This window comes from Cuculus canorus, chromosome 13, assembly GCF_017976375.1.
Source record: "Cuculus canorus isolate bCucCan1 chromosome 13, bCucCan1.pri, whole genome shotgun sequence".
Classification (NCBI taxonomy): Eukaryota; Metazoa; Chordata; class Aves; order Cuculiformes; family Cuculidae; genus Cuculus; species Cuculus canorus.
The window spans coordinates 10,985,901-11,006,033 of NC_071413.1; the positions used below are offsets into that span (position 1 = coordinate 10,985,901).

At 46.1% G+C, this 20,133-nt stretch overlaps 2 protein-coding genes across 3 annotated transcripts in view; both read left to right on the forward strand.

The window, feature by feature from the left end:
- The first annotated feature begins 442 nt into the window (after window positions 1–442).
- On the forward strand, window positions 443–9,948 carry LOC104068337 (carbohydrate sulfotransferase 5). 2 transcript variants are annotated; one of them, XM_054079011.1, is made up of 2 exons: window positions 443–736; window positions 8,437–9,948. In XM_054079011.1, exon 2 carries the CDS (start codon window positions 8,465–8,467, stop codon window positions 9,644–9,646), a length of 1,182 nt encoding a protein of 393 aa, XP_053934986.1. In that variant the 5' UTR covers window positions 443–736; window positions 8,437–8,464; the 3' UTR covers window positions 9,647–9,948. The 2 variants fall into 2 exon arrangements, with proteins under 2 accessions (XP_053934986.1, XP_053934987.1); XM_054079012.1 differs by lacking the exon at window positions 443–736 and adding an exon at window positions 1,695–1,848.
- Window positions 9,949–14,097: 4,149 nt separating this feature from the next.
- Window positions 14,098–20,133, forward strand: part of LONP2 (lon peptidase 2, peroxisomal) — a 37,366-nt gene continuing 31,330 nt past the window's right edge. Inside the window, exons 1-4 of the mRNA XM_054078390.1 lie at window positions 14,098–14,369; window positions 16,847–17,081; window positions 17,743–17,874; window positions 19,432–19,554. Of these exons, the coding sequence (XP_053934365.1) occupies window positions 14,137–14,369; window positions 16,847–17,081; window positions 17,743–17,874; window positions 19,432–19,554 (723 nt within the window). The 5' untranslated portion in view covers window positions 14,098–14,136. The remainder of the gene's footprint in view (window positions 14,370–16,846; window positions 17,082–17,742; window positions 17,875–19,431; window positions 19,555–20,133) is intronic.

A 20,133-nucleotide genomic window follows, 5' to 3' on the forward strand; every position in this document is an offset into this window, starting at 1 on the left:
TAAGGTGCCTTCCAACCCAAAGCATTCTACGATTTCTTTCTTCCGAAGGAGGCACATTCCATGACTGGGACTGGTAAGTTAGTGTGGTGTGAAAGGAACAGTAAAGGCAGATATTGACTACATCACTTTTCCCCTATTGACTACATGAAACTTTTCCCCTTACTACATCAGGGGGAAAAGACTGTGATACCTCTGCTGGGGTGAGTTCCTGCATCACTAATACTATACTATAGTTCCTCGTTCAAAGTTCTGACTCCTTTTTCAAGCTTGGAGAGGCATTCTACTTCTGTAAGTAACCAATCAATGGGAAAAAAAAAAGGGTAAAATTTTGTGGCTGTACCAACAAACAGAAGTTTGCCCTCAGACACATGGTGTGAATTTTGGAGTTGTCCTATTGCAGGGACAGGAGCTGGACTCTGATCCTTGTGGGTTTCTTCGAACTTGGGACAGGACGTTCTATGAAGTACAGGGGAAATATATACCCTGGAATCCACTGCCACTATCATTAAAGGCACTTTAGGAAGGAGTAGTCTTTCTTGGAAGACTCTCTAAGGACTCTTTGCTTGCTAAGCAACAGAAAATTAGAAGACAATATAAACACCACTGCCATCTGCCACAGTGCTGCCACCCAAGACTGTGCTCACATGTGCCAGAGCCTGTCTGAGAGCTGCTCACTGAGGAAAGACACAGAGGCACATCGGGACTGATCAGGTTTCTGTAGGTGACCCTGGAAAAAGTAAGCGGCTAGTTAAAAGTGCTGTGCGTGAATAACAGGGGATGTGGATGTGCGAGAGCCGTGCTTAGGGAGATTTTTGAGGTGTGATGCTAGGATGAATGAAGGCACGTGCCTGCTCGTTTCTGAATTACCATTTTGTGTTTTTCCATTCACCCCGCAGGGAAGGGCAGGAGGCAGCGGGCAGTGCTGTGGGCGCGGGGCAGGCAGGGGTGGGGGTGCTGGGGTGCGCGTGCAAGGTGGGCAGTGCTGTGGATGCTGGGGTGCAGGGCTGGCAGGACTGTGGGTGTTGGGATGCAGGTGCAGGGTGTGGATGCTGGGGTGCAGGGCTGGCAGGACTGCGGGTGTTGGGATGTGGGTGCAGGGTGCGGGTGCTGGGGTGCAGGGCTGGCAGGACTGTAGGTGTTGGGATGCAGGTGCAGGGTGCGGGGCTGGCAGGACTGCGGGTGTTGGGATGCAGGTGCAGGGTGCGGGGCTGGCAGGACTGTGGGCACTGGGGTGCAGGCACGGGGGTGCGGGTGTTGCGGTGTGGGGCAGGCAGGGCTGCGGATGTTGGGGTGTGGGCGTGGGGCTACGGTGCTGTGGAGTGGGCAGGACTGCGGGCACAGCGCTGCAGCGCTACGGGGTGGGGAGGGCTGCGGGCGCTGGGTTGCGGTGCGGGCAGGGATGCGGGGTGCGGGAAGCGATGCCGGTGCTGGGGTGCAGGTGCGAGGCTACGGGGTGCGGGACTGCGAGGTGCAGTGCTACACGATGCGGTGCTGCGGGGTGCGGGCAGGGCTGCGGGTGCTGGGGTGCGGTTCGGGCGGGGATGCGGGGTGCAATTCTGCGGGGCGGGCAGTGCTGCAGGGTGCTTGGTGCGGGGCTGCAGGGCGCGGGGCTGCAGGGCACTCACTGCGGGGCTGCAGGACGCTGCCCGCGGGGCTGCAGGGGGCGGGGCAGGCAGGGCTTTGGCGCCGCGGGTCGCACCGCCCCCGGTGGGCTGCGCCTGTGCCCGAGGATGCTCCGGGTGCGGGTCGGCCCCTTCCCAGGCTCCTCCCGCTGCCCCGGCGCCTCAGCCACGTCTGAAAGTGGCTCATTGTGTGCCGGCGGCGGCGATCGGCGGCGGAGCCGGGCAGGTACGGGCGGGGGGCGCTCCGCGGGGCCAGCTCAGCCCTCGGGCGCAGCGGTGATGCTTTGGCTTTGGTTATTTGGACTCGCTCGGGGGCCGAGGTGCAGCCGGTCTCGCCCCGGCGCGGCGGGAGGCAGGGGGGAAGCCGCTGGGAAGCTCCCCGGGAGCGCCGGGTTCGCCTACTGGAAGTGGGGGCCGAAATCAGGTGCTTCGGGACTTTTCCCGTCATTCCAGGAAATCTCTATCCATTTTCTCAGCTGTTTGAAGTGACAGTGACATATGGAGCAAGGGATCCGTGCTGTTCCCTCCGTGCAGCGGTTGCAGCCGCGGGGCTGTGTTTTGGTCAATTCTAAGTACGTGAATGACACCCATTCAGCTTGTGTGGTTGTTTTAAAAGCAGCATTTCGTGTGTGACAGCTCAGGCTCGGTCCTTGCTTGAGTTTGGGGACAGGCTGACATAAGGGATGAGTACCGGGTGTCTCCCTGTCACCCCGGTTCTGCCATCCTTAAAACCAGTAACAATTCCTAATGAACGTACCAACTGCGTAGATAGCATTGCAGCCGCTGAAGGCACTTTGTGATCTCCTCTGCTCTGCAGTAGGTGTTGTAGGGCCATGCCTTGCCTTTGGACACGCTGGACAACTCTAATTCCAAACAATATCAAGACAATAAAAAGCCTAAAACCTTTTTAAAAGTAATTGTTGTGGTCATACAATGAAATTTACGGTGTGCTTTATTTTATTGTACAGTAATTGAACCTGACAATTACCTGGAGGTGTTCCAGCCTCATTTTCCACTAGATTGTAAAAGGTGGAGTGTTTGAAAGGCTAAGTTAACACTATTAGCTGTAATGATAATATAATGCCAGAATTCAGAACATCTGATTACAGCGCATTTCCCTTATTTACATTCTGTTGCAGTTTCACTGTTGCATTAAAAAAAAATTAAGCAGGCATATTAATTCTTTCAACTGTTGAGCAATGATGAGTTATTTGAAAGACTTTTTGAAGCAGCAGTGGCTATAGAAGACATCCTTCAAACTAACATTTTATTTCCCCACTCAAAGACCAATCTAGCTATTGTTGGTGATAAGGTAAGCTTTTGCCCTGTGAAATGGGCCATTTCGAGCTGTGGAAGGGCACTGCAAAGTGGCATTTTGTCAGCTGGGCAATTTATAGCAAGAACGACTAGTAATACTGGGCATTTTTCTTGGACCAGCTTTGTCACGTTCCTGCATTTCACTTTTTTGAGCAGCGAACTATGTTTCTAATATTAGGTCATAGAAGCCATTCTGGCAGTGGTTGCATTGGTGTGATGCTTTATAGGGGAAGTTTGTAGGGAGTAAATTTCTCCATAAGGTATAGTAGCCCTTCAGGTGACTTTTGCTCTGTTTATCACACCATGCACCAACATTTTCCTATTATAAAATTCATGATGACATCATTATTCTTCTCACATCAGTACTGTTGTGTTTTGGTCAATTATAAGTACATGAATGACATAAATAAAGCTTGTATGATTGCTCTGAAAGTCAAGTATTTTGTGTTTGACAAGCACACAACAAAATTTTTGGCTAGCAAAGGATTGAGCACATTTTACAGCATTAGGTATTCATTTCTCAGTGGAAGAGATTAATCTGGGAAATTAATTTCTATTTTTGCATTTTGTGGAAGTTGAAGTAATTTCTGTGAAGGCTTTGGCTTTAGAAGTGCTGCATATACTGTTCTAAATGAAAGTATGCTGGAAATTCTCTCAAACACAAAATGGCTGGGGAAGACTTTGACAAAGACAGCTAAGATTCAGTTGCTCAGAAGTCATTTTAGTGGAACAGGTACTTGCAATTCTTCTCTCAGTTGTTTTCAATTCTTTTCTTTATTTCAGCCAAATTTTTCAGGCTTCCTGCAGCAGTCCCAGATCTGTTTGTTCTGAGGGAATCTTTCATCCCAGCCTTTTGTCCCAAGCTCAGAGAGAGCCCATGTATCTTTACAGTGCTAACGTGAGGCTCTGTCTTTCAACAGTTTTTAGTATCCCCGAAGAAAATGTAATAGGAGGATTTTTTTTTTCTAGCTATAAAATTATTTGGTTTTTATTTACTGTGTCTCTTCAAGTTGAATTCTGTACTGAAAGGAAGTTCACTGAGCATTCGTGCTCCTGTTAGTGCTGACCTGCAAAGATCTGATTGTTCAATTCCATCATTACTTGTCTTACGTGACAAATAAAAGTCCTTGAAAGCAAGAGCTAAATGATCATTCCCTGCACAATTTATTTCTTTTCTCCTCCATTCTTTTCTATTACTCGGGGTCTGAAAAGTGTTCTGTTCAGAAAGCAAACTTTTTGGGGTTGATACTACTGCTCACTGTATTTTTATCCTGCCTGGTAGAACCGGATAGCTTTCTGTGATGTATCTAGCCTCTGGGCAAGCACTAGCAGATGCTACTGGCCCTGCAGCTCAGCATTATATTTAATGATCAGTTTAAATGATCAGTTATTATATTTAATAATCAGTTTAAATGATGAAGAAAATCACTGCCCTGTTGGCTCGTTTGTATAATTGATTTCCTTTGCACAATCTGTAAGAATAGTTATTCTGGGGCAGATGCAGGGTTCGTCCAGTCCAGGATCTTCTTTCTGTTAGTGGATGAGCCCAGTGACAGAGATTGATTCAAGACTGTCAACTAAACCATTAGTGCAGATGCTTTTCAGATCACATTTTGAATGTTGTATCTGCTTGTGAAGAGATGGTTCTGCCTTAATAATTTGTTCGAAGTAGACTTTTGATTATTGTGCTGTTTGTCAGAGCTCTTCCTGAGGAAACAGCATCACAAAAGAAGTATTAGTACCTGAAAGGAGGTTGTGGAGAGGAGGGAGCTGGCCTCTTCTCCCAAGTGACAGGGGACAGGACAAGAGGGAATGGCCTCAAGCTCCGTCAGGGGACGTTCAGGTTGGATATCAGAAAAAAATTCTTCACAGTAAGAGTCATTGGGTACTGGAACAGCTGCCCAGGGAGGTGGGGGAGTTGCCTTCCCTGGAGGTGTTTAAGGAACGGGTGGATGAAGTGCTGAGGGACATGGTTTAGGGAGTGTTAGGAATGGTTGGACTCGATGATCCAATGGGTCCTTTCCAACCTTGTGTGATTCTGTGATTCTGTCACAGAAAAGGATTAGCATTTTAACTTGTTAAAATAATTTCTTGTAAGCAGTATTTATTATGTCCAAAAGTATGTATTGTGATGCCACCAAGTACTGCAACACTTCAGACATCTCAGTTGGGAATGTGAAGGAGGTCGGAGTACTCGGCTGTCCCTCCGTCTGTTTTTCTGCCTCTTGCAGCTCCCTTTGCCATTTCTGGTCAGTCCAATTCCATGAGTCGATGAGGAGGTGCTTGCTGGAGGGTTTTGTGGCTGAGATGGCAGCTGAAGTGGCAGTTAGGCGAGGACATAGGGCACCTCTGGTGCTTCTCCCTTCCCCGCCATGTTCTCAGCCTGGCTCTGAGGCAGGCGCAGCGGCACTGCTGGGAGGCAAAGAAGGAGGAGGGGAACGAGCCCCTTTTAGCTCTCCTGGGGCGGGCAGGGCTGTGGGCAGAGGAGGGGGGCACTAGGTAAAAGAGGGGAGCGAGTCAGACTGGCGTTTCACCAGGCAGCTCGTGGTAACTCATTGCTGGGCTGACAGCACCCTCTGCCGAGTCCTGCAGGGGAGTGGATGGAGCATCAGAAGCAGTCGCCTGTGTCCCTGGGTTCTGTCCCTCACAATTAAGGCGATGGTACAATGTAATCTATTCAGTAGATTTATAAAGTTTTGCTGCAGCTGGTTTGTATGTTTAACTATCTCGTAATATTCATCTGTCTTGTATCAAGAGAAAATATGCAGACAATCTCCAGACATGAATAAATAACCTGAAAGAATAAGCGCTCTCTTAGAGTTGCAAGAATTTATTGATATGCTTTAATTGTCTTGTAAGATGCGGCTGTTTTAGAATCATAGGGTTGGAAGGGACCTTAAAGATCATCAAGCTCCGACCCCTGCCATGGGCAGGGACATCCCACTAAATCAGGCTGCCCAAGGTCAAGAGAGAACTTGTCTTACAGCTACGAGAATTTATTGATGTAGTTGTCTTGGGTCAGAAGATAACCTGAAGAAAGTCTCCAGACATGGTTGGATAACCTAAAAAAATAAACATTCTTTCAGGACTTACACAATTCTTTGTCTAAAACTAGTACACATACCCACTGCTTTTGTAAGATGGGATACTTTTTTTAGAAGGGCATCCAATTCAGCGCTGAATTGTAAAATAAAAATATTATTGCCTTTGCTTTGAAGACTTTGTCCTTTTCGGTATTTTACCAGTGAATGAGTGTTTCGCACAGGGTTATCCAGGAGCTGCTTTCTGCCTCAGCTAACATTTGTGAAAAACCATGGAAGAGCTTGGTGGGTTGTGCACCCCTTACACATTAAAGGGGTGCAAGTTCAACCTAGGCTTAAAGCACCTTAACTGCAGGATGCGATTGCAAGAGGTAAAGGAGTATTTACAAATAAATAGAATTACACAGTGCCCAGTGTGAGAAATGCAGAAATACAGGGCACCTTTTATAGAGAAAAATTCAGTGAACTGGGTGTATATTTGCCCTCGTGAACTGAAAACTGCCTGAGAGAATATGCTTACAGATGCTGCATTTTGTTGTGTAATTGTTCTTTGTGGTGTCTGCCTGCATGCATATTCCTTAGAAACATCCCAACTTTCCCCAAAGGGTTGAAGAGGAATCTTAAATACTGAAAATGGGTATCCACTTAGTGCTTTATTTTTGATCTCTCACTAACAATTGGGGTTTTTAGTCTGGAGACAAAGAGACTTTATCACTTGCTACAACTACATAAAAGGAGGTTGTAGGCAGGTGGGTGTTGCTCTCTTCTCCCAGGTAACAAGCAACAGGACAGAGGAATGGCCTGAGGTTGTGCTGGGGGTGTTTAGGTTGGATATTTGGAAAAATTTCTTCACTGAAAGGGTTGTCGGGCACTGGCAGAGGCTGCCCAAGGAGGTGGTGGAGTCCCCATGGCTGGAGGCGTTAAAAAAACCGTGTAGATGTGGTGCTTGTGCTTAGGGACTTGGCAGTGTTAGGTTTACAGTTGAACTTGATAATCCTAAAGGTCTTTTCCAACCTAAATCATTCTATGATTCTGTATCTTACAAGTGAGAGATGGTACTTCTGGAGAAAAACTTCTGCAAGCAGGTTAGTACCTTACTCATTTGGATTAGTCTCCTTACAAGGTACTGTATGATAATGAACGTAGATGCATTTATTGACTATTTTTTCCTACTCAGTTCATATTTCTGCTGTTTTTCTTGGCTTACAAACAAAAGTTTAGTAGCAAAATTGGGTTGATTTAACATAGAACCCATTTCTTTATATCTTGAAGAGATGTTTAGGCAGTGGAAGGAGTTACAACTGACCATTTCTACTATCATCTCTTTCATTTGACTATTTATTTCAGCTTTTAGTACTAATTAATAGTTTTTTTCATGTTTCATTAGGCACTAAGAGCATAATGCGTTTATTATGTCAAATTGAGCTAATCTGCATGGCTTACTTTCACGAGTCCAGAGTGTGTTGATGTGTGTACCTTTCACTGTAAAGAAAAAAAATTGTCTAAATGCAGTCAGATATCAAATGCTTCTGTGTAAAACTCTCAAAATGGTCTTCATACACAGGGATTCTTATTTTCCTAATGCTGTGCCTGCTGACATATACAGACTGCTCACCAGTGGAATCTACAGATGAGAGCACAAAGGGATAGGTGCTAAAAACCTCTGGTACAAAGATGTGAGGAGTGCATGTGGCTTGAACTTGGACTTCAGAGTAAAATAAGAGTCCATGGGGGGTTGACATGCCTATAATTTTCCAACAATGGATAATTCCTTAAATGCAAACTTGGAGTATTCAGTCACGGGGTATATGCGTTCCAGCCCAAAGACATACATCAGCTGCTTTTTCATTTTAACGTCTGTAGCCAGATCAGGCTTCAGGTTTGGAGTTTTCACCCTTTTCCTTCAATATGGAAACCAGAGGTTTGTACTGAAGCATCAGTCGGTGTGGTGCCCTGCTCTCTCTGCACGGTGTAGTGCTCGTGGTAGATAAGAAGACAATTTTTATTTCAGTAGTCACAGTTATTGATGTTCACACCTACTTTTAAGGAGCCTTTGTAATGCTAGACTGAAATGGGAATACAGTAGAGCAATTCAGAAAGGCTTCTTTTCCCTCAGCAGTATTTACTAGAGTTCAAGGTTGAGGGCTTTCTGTATTTTGTAGATTTAAAATTTTTTTTCTCCAGCAGTTGAGATACATTAATCCAAGGTTTCCTTCAGCAACAAACACTTGCTCCAAACTTACTTCTGCTGTGATCTTGCTGTTACTTACTTTGTTTCTGACACCTGTCACCCGCAGATAAAGATTTCCCAGTGCTGCTGATTAAGGAAGTAATAGTGCCAAATACATGAATATTTGCATAAAGGTTTTACTAATATAAGAGTTAGTATTGTGTGAGTTTATCATCGTTGTGCCACAGGAACAATGGTTCACCAGCATTTTCCTTCTCTTTTTCAGCTTTTTTTATTGCTTTTCCACATTGAGAATGGCAAGGATTCGGATTCCTAGTGCAATCGTTATACTGTTTGTGACAGTTCAGACTGGATTCTTACTCTTCATGTATACCCGGTACAGTAGCTTCATGCCTCATTCTGAGGAGAAACCATCTCAAGTCCACGTCCTCATTCTCTCCTCCTGGCGGTCAGGATCTTCTTTTGTCGGTCAGCTTTTCAGCCAGCACCCCAGTGTCTTCTACCTGATGGAGCCCGCATGGCACGTGTGGGTTACGATGTACCAGAACAGCGCCAAGGTCTTGCACATGGCAGTGCGGGACCTAGTCAGGTCCGTCTTTCTGTGCGACATGTCTGTGTTTGATGCATACATGCCTTGGAAAAGAAACTTATCTGATCTTTTCCAGTGGGCAGTGAGTCGGGCTCTGTGTTCAGCTCCTGCTTGTGACTCCTTCCAACGTACTGACATAACCAGTGAAATGGCATGCAAGACTCTTTGTGGACGGTACCCATTCAGCAAGGTGGAGGAAGCCTGTAAAACTTACAGCCACGTTGTCATCAAGGAGGTTCGATTCTTTGACTTGAAGGTTCTCTATCCTCTTCTCACGGATCCGTCTCTGAATCTCAAAATTATTCACTTAGTCCGTGACCCTAGGGCAGTTGTCAAGTCACGAGAACAATCGGTCAAAGCATTAGCCCGTGACAATGGAATTGTTTTGAGTACCAATGGCACTAAAGTAGAAGACAGCAAATACAAAGTAATGCAAGAGATTTGTAGAAGTCATGTTCAGATTTATGAAACAGCTACTCTAAAACCACCGAATTTCCTTAAAGATCGCTATTTAATGATCCGTTTTGAAGATCTGGTCAGAGATCCATTGTCTGAAATCTCAGAAATGTATAAATTTGCAGATCTTACTTTGACACCTACGCTTAAAAGCTGGATCTATAATATCACACATGGAGAGGGACCAGGAAAAAAAAAAGAAGCCTTCAAAATCACATCTCGAGATGCCGTTAGTGTTTCACAGGCCTGGAGAAATGTTCTTTCCTTCCAGAAAATAAAGAAAATACAAGAAGTTTGCAAAGGTGCTATAAACATGCTTGGCTATCAGCTGGTGGATTCAGAAAAAGAACAGAGAGATCTGTCATTGGATTTAGTGTTGCCAAGACGACAAAATCAATTCAGTTGGTCATCATTTAATCCAAAGCACTGACAATTATTTTTGAGAAATTGAGGCTGGGGGGGTGTAGGTGGTTGAGTATTTGTCTACTGTGCAGCATATAGGAAATTTTTAATTCCTTGGCTGATTAGTTTAACTGCCTTCCTGTCTGCTGTTTTTCCATAATGGAAGGATGTTTTTTATGAGTTTCTTACACAGCAACAACAAAGAAAAAGCATGAGAAATGCCGCGAGATACTTGTCAGGTTGCAAATTTACAGCTAAGTTGTGCTGTTCTCAGCATTGTTTTAAAAATATAATTTAAGTGCTTTCTATTAAAAGATGAATTATCAAAGATATCTTTGTTCATTGATAATAATTCACTTCTGGGTTTGTGCTTTAAATATTTAAGAATACCAGTTTTTAATTTGTATAAATGGAACAAAGTAGAAACTAAATTCCTTCACTTTCTTCCAGAATCGCTTGACTTTCTTCATTTGTTTTAAAGCAGCTGTGTATTTTTTTAGACTTCTCTTCATGTTTTAAATGTTAACATAAAAGTTCTCCAAGAATTGGGGCAACTGCAGCAGTTCTGTTGTAATAGACTTAAGCGGGAACTTCATTTTTTGATGGATATATTAGTGCTTTCCCTGAAATTGCAAAGTTTGCATGTGATGTTGACAGGGACTGCATAAAAACAAAGGAGATGAAGAAAATTTGAGTGGAATCCCTGTGGAAACAGCTTGTTAATGGTCTCTCAATTGTTGATTTTAACGCTGTCATACAGAGTAGGCACACACTTGCAGCACAGATTCATATAATTATCCTTTCTCTTCAGAACTACAAGTTGTTAATGAAGATCACTGTGAAATTTAAGGTGCCTTGGAAATCTGCATATTGGTTATACTGCTGAATGGAATTGATCAATTCAGACAACTTTGAGAGCAGACATAGACATTTGTGTACAGAGTTCTTGGTTTTGGGGGGGGATTGGTTTTCTTTTGCTTTGTTTTTTAATACAGCACATCTTGGGATGGACAGTGACTGTTTGATGCCAGATAATCCCGTTAGGGTTAGCTGAAGAACGCTGTGCTGTAGCTCAGCTAGGATGAGCACAAAAGCTCCCCACTGCCACTGCTGTGATCTGCTCTAGGAGGTGGATGTTCCCAGGACTGTAGATGATAGGAGGTGGGCCTGTCAAAACTGTGTCTCCTTGGGGTTCTTTAGGGCCACATCCATTGCTTCTGGGGATTTTCTTAACCCAGAGCTCTTGTGGGACCTATGGGATGGGGTTTTTTTTGTGTGTGTGAAATGCTGTGGTTAGAGTGCTGTGTGCACGTGGGGTGCCGGTACCTCGGCTGCTGTCTGTGACCGTCAGTGTTTCAGGAGCCATGAGAGTGATGGACTTCACTGTGCGTCCCACAGGAAGCTCTGGCTGACCAAGTAATGCCACAACAGAGACTGCAGCCATCAGCTCTGCTGGGTGCTGATAATGACTAGCACAGGTCTCACGCTGGGCTGTTGTTTTCCCTCCTACTTGCAGTGGATCTGCAGTGGCCTTACAGATCCAAAATATCTCTCAAGTCTGCCCCATAACCAGACTCTCCCAAACCCTTCCTCAAAGCTCCAACTGACCCCTAAACACTCTTTCAAAGACCCCTTAAATACCTCTTTCCATTCCTCTGTCTCCCCATCCTTTTCATCCCCTTTCTGGATTCCTATTCCTCAGTCAAGCTGAAGGTCTGACATTCCTTTTTGAGGGGCCTTCAAAGTGCCAAGGGTGGGTTGGTCCTCAGTGTAGTAGACTAGCAGAGAATGAAAGATGCTGTTGAACTGCTTCATTCAGACCAAGTCTAACACCTCTCCAGAGGTTTTTGTTGCTCGGTCACGGGGCTGTGGCTGCGCATTGGGGGAGCAGCAACGGGCCAAGATGCCGTGGGAAGGGTACGGTCAGTAGTGAATAGGCTCCTGGGGAAGGTGTTGGGAAGACAGAGATCAGTGTCTCTGGGTACTTGGGTGTTAAGACAGGTGCCTGTAGTAGCTTAGACTGGAGGTACTGTCACCTGTCCTCCACGCAGGCTTTTACACCATCTTGAGTGCCTGTGTGCAGATGGGGCTGACACGTAGTGCAGCCTGACTCATGCATGGGATATTGGCACAGAACCCGATTTCCTGTTGGATCTGTCTATGTAAACAGGTATATTCCTTGCATCAGCCTCGTTCTGCTTGTCTTCAACCTCTCTGCACTAGATTCAGCCTTTGGGCACACTGTTGAGTCACAGGGCTTCCTCACAGGGTCTCTTTGACTTGAGCTACTTGGGTGTGTTAACTTATGGAAGCAAAGCAAAACCTTGCGTCTCTCATTGTCCCAGCTACAGTGTGTTTTCCTGTCAACTTAGTCTCTCTAGTGCTTGGAGTTTTAGAGGCTGCTTTCTGAATGCTCTGGAGGTGAACAAAAGATTCTGGTGCCCTGGATGTTGTATGCTTGGTGTTCCTGTGTGAGAAGGGCTAGGGCAGTGCTGACTGAAGAAGCACAGGGAGAGTGTGGGAGACAGAGCTGGCTTCCTCGCTCTCCAGTGAATGAGAGGGGTGTTTCTGGTGGCAGTGCGCTGGGTGCTCCTGGGCACGGCAGTGAATGGTTGCTTGGGAGTCTGAGAGTTCTTAGCTTCCCTTCTCTTGCCTCTTGTTGAATGAGAAAGTGGTCCGGTTATAGTGCTGCTTGTTTCTTCTTTCGATGCTCAGTGTTCATGCCAAGTAAGACAAACAAACACAAAATTGCAGTGTCTGTCTGTCTGTGCTGCGGTGTCCCCGAGGAGTGCCATCTGCCAGAGGCTGCAGACAGCTCGGTGCCTGAGCGGTTAGGTAGTCTGGGACTAGAAATGCTCACAATGTGCTTAACAGGCTGTCCCGGTTTGGCAACTGCCAGCCAGGTCAGTAGCCAGAACTGGGCAGCTTTCAGTCCTGATCCCCGCCTATGGGAAAGGGAAAAAGGAAATGAGAGGGAAAGAGACTTGTGGGTTGGAAACAAACGCTGAAACAGCTTTAAATGAAACAGCAGTAATAAAAGGTAGACAATCATAAGGGAATAATAAAATATATACAAATATAGAAACCCAATTCAAACTCCCCTGATAACCTTACAATAACCATACATGACCACATAACCATACATCCTCACCTTCCAGCAAGGAAGGTCCTGGGCTGGACTTCCTGAAGGGTAGGAGCTGGATTCAGGAACATGTGGATGGGTTCAGGGGCAGACAGGCAGGTGAGGTCCTCCCTGAACGCCAGCCATCAAAGGAGAGGGCCGATCCTTGTGATTCCTAACTTTATACATCCATGGCATAGAACACCTCATTGGTCAGAGCTGGATCACCTAGGCCACCCCTTCTCCACAACATCTGGAGGTGGCCTTAATTTACATGGGAATAGGTGTGAGCCTCTCTCACCGATAACCAGTTACTTTGGCGATAAGCTTAGCTGAAAAGTCAGAAACTATGTTGTAGGTACCTTCTAGTAGTTAAAGGGGGCTACAGGAAAGCTGGGGAGGGGCTCTTTTTCAGGGAGTGCAGGATAGGGCAAGGGGGAACAGTTTTAAGCTGAAAAAGGGGACATTGAGATTAGATATTAGGAAGAAATGCTTTCCTGTGAGTGTGGTGAGGCCCTGGCAGAGGGTGCTCAGAGAAGTCCTGGATGTTCCCTTCCTGGAGGTGTTCAAGTCCAGGTGAGATGAGACTCTGAGCAACGTGACGGTCGTTGGTAAAAAATCTGGTTTCAAGCAGCTCCCCGAGAGGCATCCCAGTGCCAGGGGGAGCGTCCCAGTGCGAGGGGGAGCGTCCCAGTGTGAGGGGGAGCGTCCCAGTGTGAGGGGGAACATCCCAGTGCGAGGGGGAGCGTCACCGTGCAGCCCGGCTGCCCAGCAGGGAAAGCCCAGAGAAGGCTCACTGGGGCTGTCAGATTTATGGGATAAGAATGGTTAACTCATAGTCAAATTGCATATAATAGAGAATCATAGACTTGTTTGGTTGGAAAGGACCTTAGAGATCATCGAGTCCAACCGTACCATAGTCCTTGAGGACCTCGTGCACCATTCTTTTCAAGACCTATGAACGAGGCTCTTTAACAGCGTTCCCTGTGTTGCTGTGCTCCTTGCGGAGTTCTCGGGGGAGTTCTTGGCTGCGAGCAGCCCTTTTCCTCCTCTGGAGCCCGAGTCAAACTGGGGAGCTGGTGGGGTAAAGGGCAGCCGGTAGGTGAAGGGGGAGCTGCTGGGGCTAAAGGGGGAGCGGTGGGGTCAAGGGGGGAGCTGGTTGGGTAATGGGTGCTGCTGGTTAGAGGGGGAGGTGGTGGTTAACGGGGAACTCGCAGGTAACGGGGAGCCGAGCGCCGCGGCGCGGAGGGCAGACACACGCAGCCGCCTTTCTCTTCTGCAGGACGAGCCCCGCCCGCCGGCAGCGCTGCCTGTGCCGGGGCGGTACCGGGGCGGTGCGGGGGAGGTGCGGGGGGCGGTACCGGGGGCGGTGCCTCTACCGGGGTCTCCGTGCGGCCATGTCGGCGGGCAGCGCCATCCAGATCCCGTCGCGGCTGCCGCTGCTGCTGACCCACGAGGGCGTGCTGCTGCCCGGCTCCACCATGCGCACCAGCGTGGACTCGCCGCGGAACATGCAGCTGGTGCGCAGCCGGCTGCTGAAGGGCACCTCGCTGCGCAGCACCATCATCGGCGTCATCCCCAACACCAGCGACCCCACCTCCGACTGCGAGGACCTGCCCTCCCTGCACAGGTGCCCCGGGGTGAGGGGAGAGCGAGAGCGGGGTGGGACAGCGGAACGTGAGCCAGCAGCGAGCCCGGGGCGCCGAGAAGGCCAAGGACATCCTGGCTCGTGTCAGCAGCGGCGTGGCCAGCGGGAGCAGGGAGGTGCTGGCCGAGGGCGGGCACCAGTGGTGACCCCGGGGCTCGGTGCCGGGGCCAGTCCTGTTCAGTGTCTTTACCAGTGAGCTGGGTGAAGGCATTGAGTGCACCCTGAGTGAGTCTGCAGGTGACACGAAGCTGGAAAGAAGTGTCGATCTGCTGGAGGGTAGGGAGGCTCCAAAGGGATCTGAACAGGCTGGACTGATGGTATGAGGTTTAACAAGGCCAAGTGCTGGGCCCTGCACTTGGGGCACAACAACCCTGTGCAGCTACAGACTGGGGGGAGAGTGGCTGGAGAGCTGCACGGAGAAGGACATGGGGGTGTTGGTTGACAGTGACTGAACATGAGCCAGCAGTGTGCCCAGGTGGCCAAGAAGGCCAATGGCATCTTGGCTTGGATCAGAAACGGTGTGACCAGCAGGTCCAGGGAGGTTATTCTGACCCTGGTGAGCACTGGTGAGACTCCACCTCGAATCCTGTGTTCTGTTCTGGGTCCCTCACCACAAGAAGGATGTTGAGGCTCTGGAGTGTGTCCAGAGAAGAGCAACGAAGCTGGTGAAGGGGCTTGGAGAACAAGTGTTATGAGGAGCGGCTGAGAGAGCTGGGGTTGTTTAGCCTGGAGAAGAGGAGGCTGAGGGGAGACCTTATTGCTCTCTACAGCTACCTGAAAGGAGGTTGTGCAGAGGAGGGAGCTGGGCTCTTCTCCCAAGTGACAGGGGACAGGACAAGGGGGAATGGCCTGAAGCTGTGCTAAAGGAGGGTCAGGCTGGACATCAGGAAGAAATTTTTCACAGAAATAGTCATCAAGCACTGGCAGAGGCTGCCCAGGGAGGTGTTAAAATCACCACACCTGGAATTATTTAAAAGACTGGTGAATGAGGTGCTTGGGGAAGTGGTGTAATGGCAAATGGGAACAGTTGGACTTGATGATCTTTTCTTGGTCTCGTTGGTCTTCCTTGGACTCATTGGTCTTTTCCAACCTACTGATTCTATGATATCTGCGTGCAGACCAGGGAGTGAGAGGCTAGAGCCCCATGGGTTCTGTCTGGGAGCGGGTTAAACGTGAGCCAGCAGTGAGCCCTGGTAGCCAAGAGGGAGACCGAGCCCTGAGGTCACCTGCACGGGATGCGGGTTTTGGGGTCTGGTCAAGGGAGGGGATTGTCCTGCTCTGCTCCTCCCTGTTTGGCTCCACTTGGAGTATTAGGTGCAGTTTTGGGTGCATGGTGCGAAAAGCATATAAAGCAACCAGAGAGCATCCAGAGGAGGCCATGAAGTTGGTGAAGGGTTTAGAGGAGAAGCCACGTAAGGAGCAGATGAAGTCATTTGGTCTGTTCAGCCTGGAGAAGAGGAGATTCGGGAGACCTCCTGGCAGTCTGCAGCTTCCTCACAAGGGGAGGAGGAGGAGCAGGTGCCGAGCTCTTCTCTTTGGCTATCAGTGATAAGACCTGAGGGAATGGCAGGGACATATGCCAGGGAGGTTTAGGTTGGATATTGGGAAAAAGGTTCTTCACCTAGAGGGTGGTGGAGCACTGGAACAGGCTCCCCAGGGAAGCAGTCACAGTGCCAATCCTAACAATATTCAAGAAGCATTAGGACAACAGCCTTGGACACACGGTGTGAATGCTGGGGTTGTCCAGTGTCGGGAAAGGAGTTGGACTCCACAATTCCTGTGGGTCCCTTCCAGCCCAGGACAATCTATGACTCTAAAATGTGGTCACAGAACACAGACCAGGAGTGTTAAGGCTGCAGCAGGTGTTGCCAATCATCTTTTTCTCCTAAGAATCAGTGGGGGTAGTGACCTTCTTCACAGGTGAAGACAAGTTGTATTACCGTGGGATAGAGCATGGGTAAAGTTAACACATGGTAATCGCTGCTCTCAAAATTTTATCAGTAGACTTTGTACAGTTTTGCAAGAAAATAACTTGTTTTTCAGATCTGCTTAAACAGGTACATGGGGTCCAAAACATTCAACAGGAGGCTGACAGTGTCGCTAAAGAACTGTAAATTACAAACACTCCATTTTCCAATGTGTACAGCTTAAGCAGAAATGTCAGTGTTCCTGTCCATGGCAAGATCCATTAAATGATGAACAAATTACTTATGTTTCTAAATTGGGTGACTGTACTATATTATCCTAGTTAATTTATCATTTAGCTTATTAATTTTCAGGTTTTAGAGTTTGGTTTTGTAATCCATGTTACGGAGGAAATTGTATAATTTAGTTGCCATTCATGATAACTGTGACACAGAAGGTTCTTGAAACCTATGGCTTGATTGCTTCTTGATAAGGGACGTGCAAAATATTCCGTGGAAGGTGCCCATTAATATGAGGATTTGATCTGTTTTTAGGATTGGCACTGCTGCCTTGGCAGTTCAGGTCGTTGGTAGCAACTGGCCCAAGCCTCATTACACGTTGCTGGTTACGGGTCTCTGCCGATTCCAGATCCTGCAGTTGCTGAAAGAGAAGCCGTATCCTGTTGCTGAAGTTGAACAGTTAGATCGACTTGAGCAGTTTACTAATCAGCATAAATCTGAGGAGGAACTTGGAGAGCTGTCAGAACAATTCTACAAGTATGCAGTGCAGGTAAATTGTTTTAATCCTGCATATCATATATCAGTACATTTATGCATATATTTGGGGTGTGTGTGTTTATTTCCTATCTACCCTTCTCGTTCTATAGTTCTTCAATTTTTCAGTGACTACTAGTGAAGTTTCAGTACTTCTGCTACAAATATTTTTGTTATAGCTTGGAGTTTCTGCGGTAAGTTCCAGGGAGTTTACGCAGGTCATTACAGAATGAGTCTAACTGTGTGTATTAGTGTTATGATAAGTTGCTATCCCCTCTAGAGCCTTGATTATGAACGGATGTCCCCAAGCATAATGAATTTGAGTTTAAAGGATATATAGAATAAGAGTCATTGTAGTGTTAAGGTAACTGGGAAAGTTTTTAATCAGGATGTGTGTGGGAAATAAGAGGTGTAGGCATTGAAAAAAGCGCTGCAAACAGTGATTATGTTTTTGAACTTCTCGAACAAGCAGAAAGCCCAAAGTCTTGATTGCTCTCTGCTGAGTTAGTACCTCATTCGTGAACTTGTTTTGTATTTATTTCAGTAGCTTTTTGGCATAGCACAGCACCTAGACACATGTCACACTGAAAGACGCAATCCTTTTTGGGGTAGGCACTTAAATAATGTAAAAAGAAGCGTAGCAATGATGAATATTGGTCATTGTGTGTTTCTTACAGTTGGTTGAGATGCTGGATATGTCTGTTCCTGCAGTCGCCAAGCTGAGACGTCTATTGGACAATCTGCCTAGAGAAGCTTTGCCAGATATACTGACGTCTATCATCCGTACGTCCAACAGAGAGAAGCTTCAGGTATTGTGTTCCTGAACTTGTTTAAGGGGAGTGTGCCTTTTTTTTTTTCTTTTTCTTTTTTTTTAACAGTTAATCACTTTTAGATAATTTTGAAATTGCTTACACTTGAGACTGTAGGATGTTAATGCCAAGAGGTGTTTGTGTTGCAGCTGAGTAAGAATATTAGTAAAAAGTTTAAGTTGTTTAAAGTGCTTATGTCAGAACTCACCTAATAGGTAAATTAATCTAGTTAGTGTTGGAACTGTTTATTTTGTTAAACAATGAATACAACATGGGCTTCCTGTTCCCACGGTAAGGATGCTAAATGTCTCTTCAAATTGTGTTGAAATCTTGCTTACTTATCACAGCTGACAGATCATTATACATCTCTTAATACCAACAGGTTCACAGGCTGTTTTTTTAAATCTTTTCAAAAATGTCTTGAAGCGTGGGATTTTTAAAATACCGAGACACTGGTTAAATTGGCATCATGTGTCAAAATAACTTAGTTGCAAAAATGATGCTTATGGCTTGATGCTTACTAGTCTGGTTTCTATATTTGCTTGCTGCGTTTGGAAGGATTATCCTTTTCTTTTGTAATTACCAGTGCTGCGCGTTCAACCTTGAATTGAAAGCATAAGTTAGGTTCTTTCAAAGCACAACAAATAGAAATTACTGCAGTAATTTGAAGTGAAGGTGTGTACTGTAGCTGAATATCCTGCTGGAGGAAGGTGCATTACGTATTAAATTTACCATGTTCTTTTTTTTTAATTAGAAGTGCTAAAGAAAAGAGCAGTCAGTGGAGCTATGGGAATACAGAAGAACCAAATTCTACCCATTTCCACATATCAGTTTCATTAAACACGAGAATGGAATAGTGTATGCAGTTTTAAACAGACAAACAGAATAAACAAAAAAACCCCAAAAGTCTCAAAGTTAAGGCAAAAGGTGATTTTTTTTTTTTTTTTTCCCCTGGGTTAACTAAGGAGATCGTGCTGTAACTTTGAGAGAGCTAGCTCTTTTCTGAGGCTCAGTAACTTAAAAATAGAATGCTGATAGATGTTTGCCACAGAAAATGCAATGGAAATATTGAGGCACTTTAAAAAGAGACAGATAAAAGACTTCTTTTCTATTTTGGAGTGCTTTGTAGTTTTGGCATCCAGTCCCTTGAGGCTGGATTGTGTGTACTGTGTACTCATTGCTTTTCTTGCTACCTTTTTTCTGAAACCACCTATTCTGTAACTGTTCAAAAGACAGTAGCAGTACTGTTTTGCGGAATCAAATCCTATAACCCAAAATGAGTTATAAAGCAGGTATGTTTATTTACAGCGCTGAGGTGCAAGGGGGTTCTTCTCTTCGCTTGCACACCATATAGCTTAACAAGCAGCTAGCCTGCTGCTCGCTGGCTCCTTCATTATCAATTTCCAAGGTCTTCAATGCGAATAACGCCAAGCTCTAACGAACGCTCCCAGCCCCCCTTGTCTGCTTTTGCACATCAGTACTCTTGGTGTTCCCCTCCGCCAAACTGATGATCCATCTGCATGATCTTGTTGACTACTTAAAACTTCTCGCTCTTAGATTTTAGATGCTGTTAGTCTGGAAGAACGGTTCAAGATGACTATACCATTGCTTGTTAGACAGATTGAAGGCCTGAAGCTGCTTCAGAAAACAAGAAAGCCCAAACAGGATGATGATAAAAGGGTATGGACCTTTAAATGTGGAATACTTACACATCCTAAATAAGTATGAAGACGCACTTTCAAAGACGCTGCATGATGTTAATCTGTGCAATGCTTTAATCGATAGTCGTAGTGTTTCATGGCCAACCTGGACCTGTTTAGGTAATACCTAAAACAGAAAATATTTTTTATAAACTGCCAGGGCTTTATTTCTTTTATTTTTTTTATTTTATTCATTTATTTATTTTAACCTGCACACATTCTGACATTGAATAAATGCTTTAGTTTGTTCAAAGAGTCATTTGGTGCCTACTTTACTTGCATGATATGAATACACTGAGTTTTGCCTCATGCAGTGAAAGGTGTACCTTTTACTAATGGCACTGCAGGTGAATCGAGCTTTTGAAATACAGATAAAGAATGTGTGCTATAAAATGTAGCTTTCTCAGCTAGGGCAGCTTAGACTTTTGCTGTGTGTAACTATACTTAGGCAGGTTAGTAAACAGGAAGTAATTAAGAAATAAAAAAAAGATAGCAGAGAAGATTTATCTATTCTGTAAAGATCAGGCTTATTCTCCTTGACAGGATGGGCCAGAATGCT

Bases quoted from the DNA above. Each gene is read 5' to 3' on its own strand.
- LOC104068337 (XM_054079011.1), top strand. From the start codon at position 8,465: ATGGCAAGGATTCGGATTCCTAGTGCAATCGTTATACTGTTTGTGACA.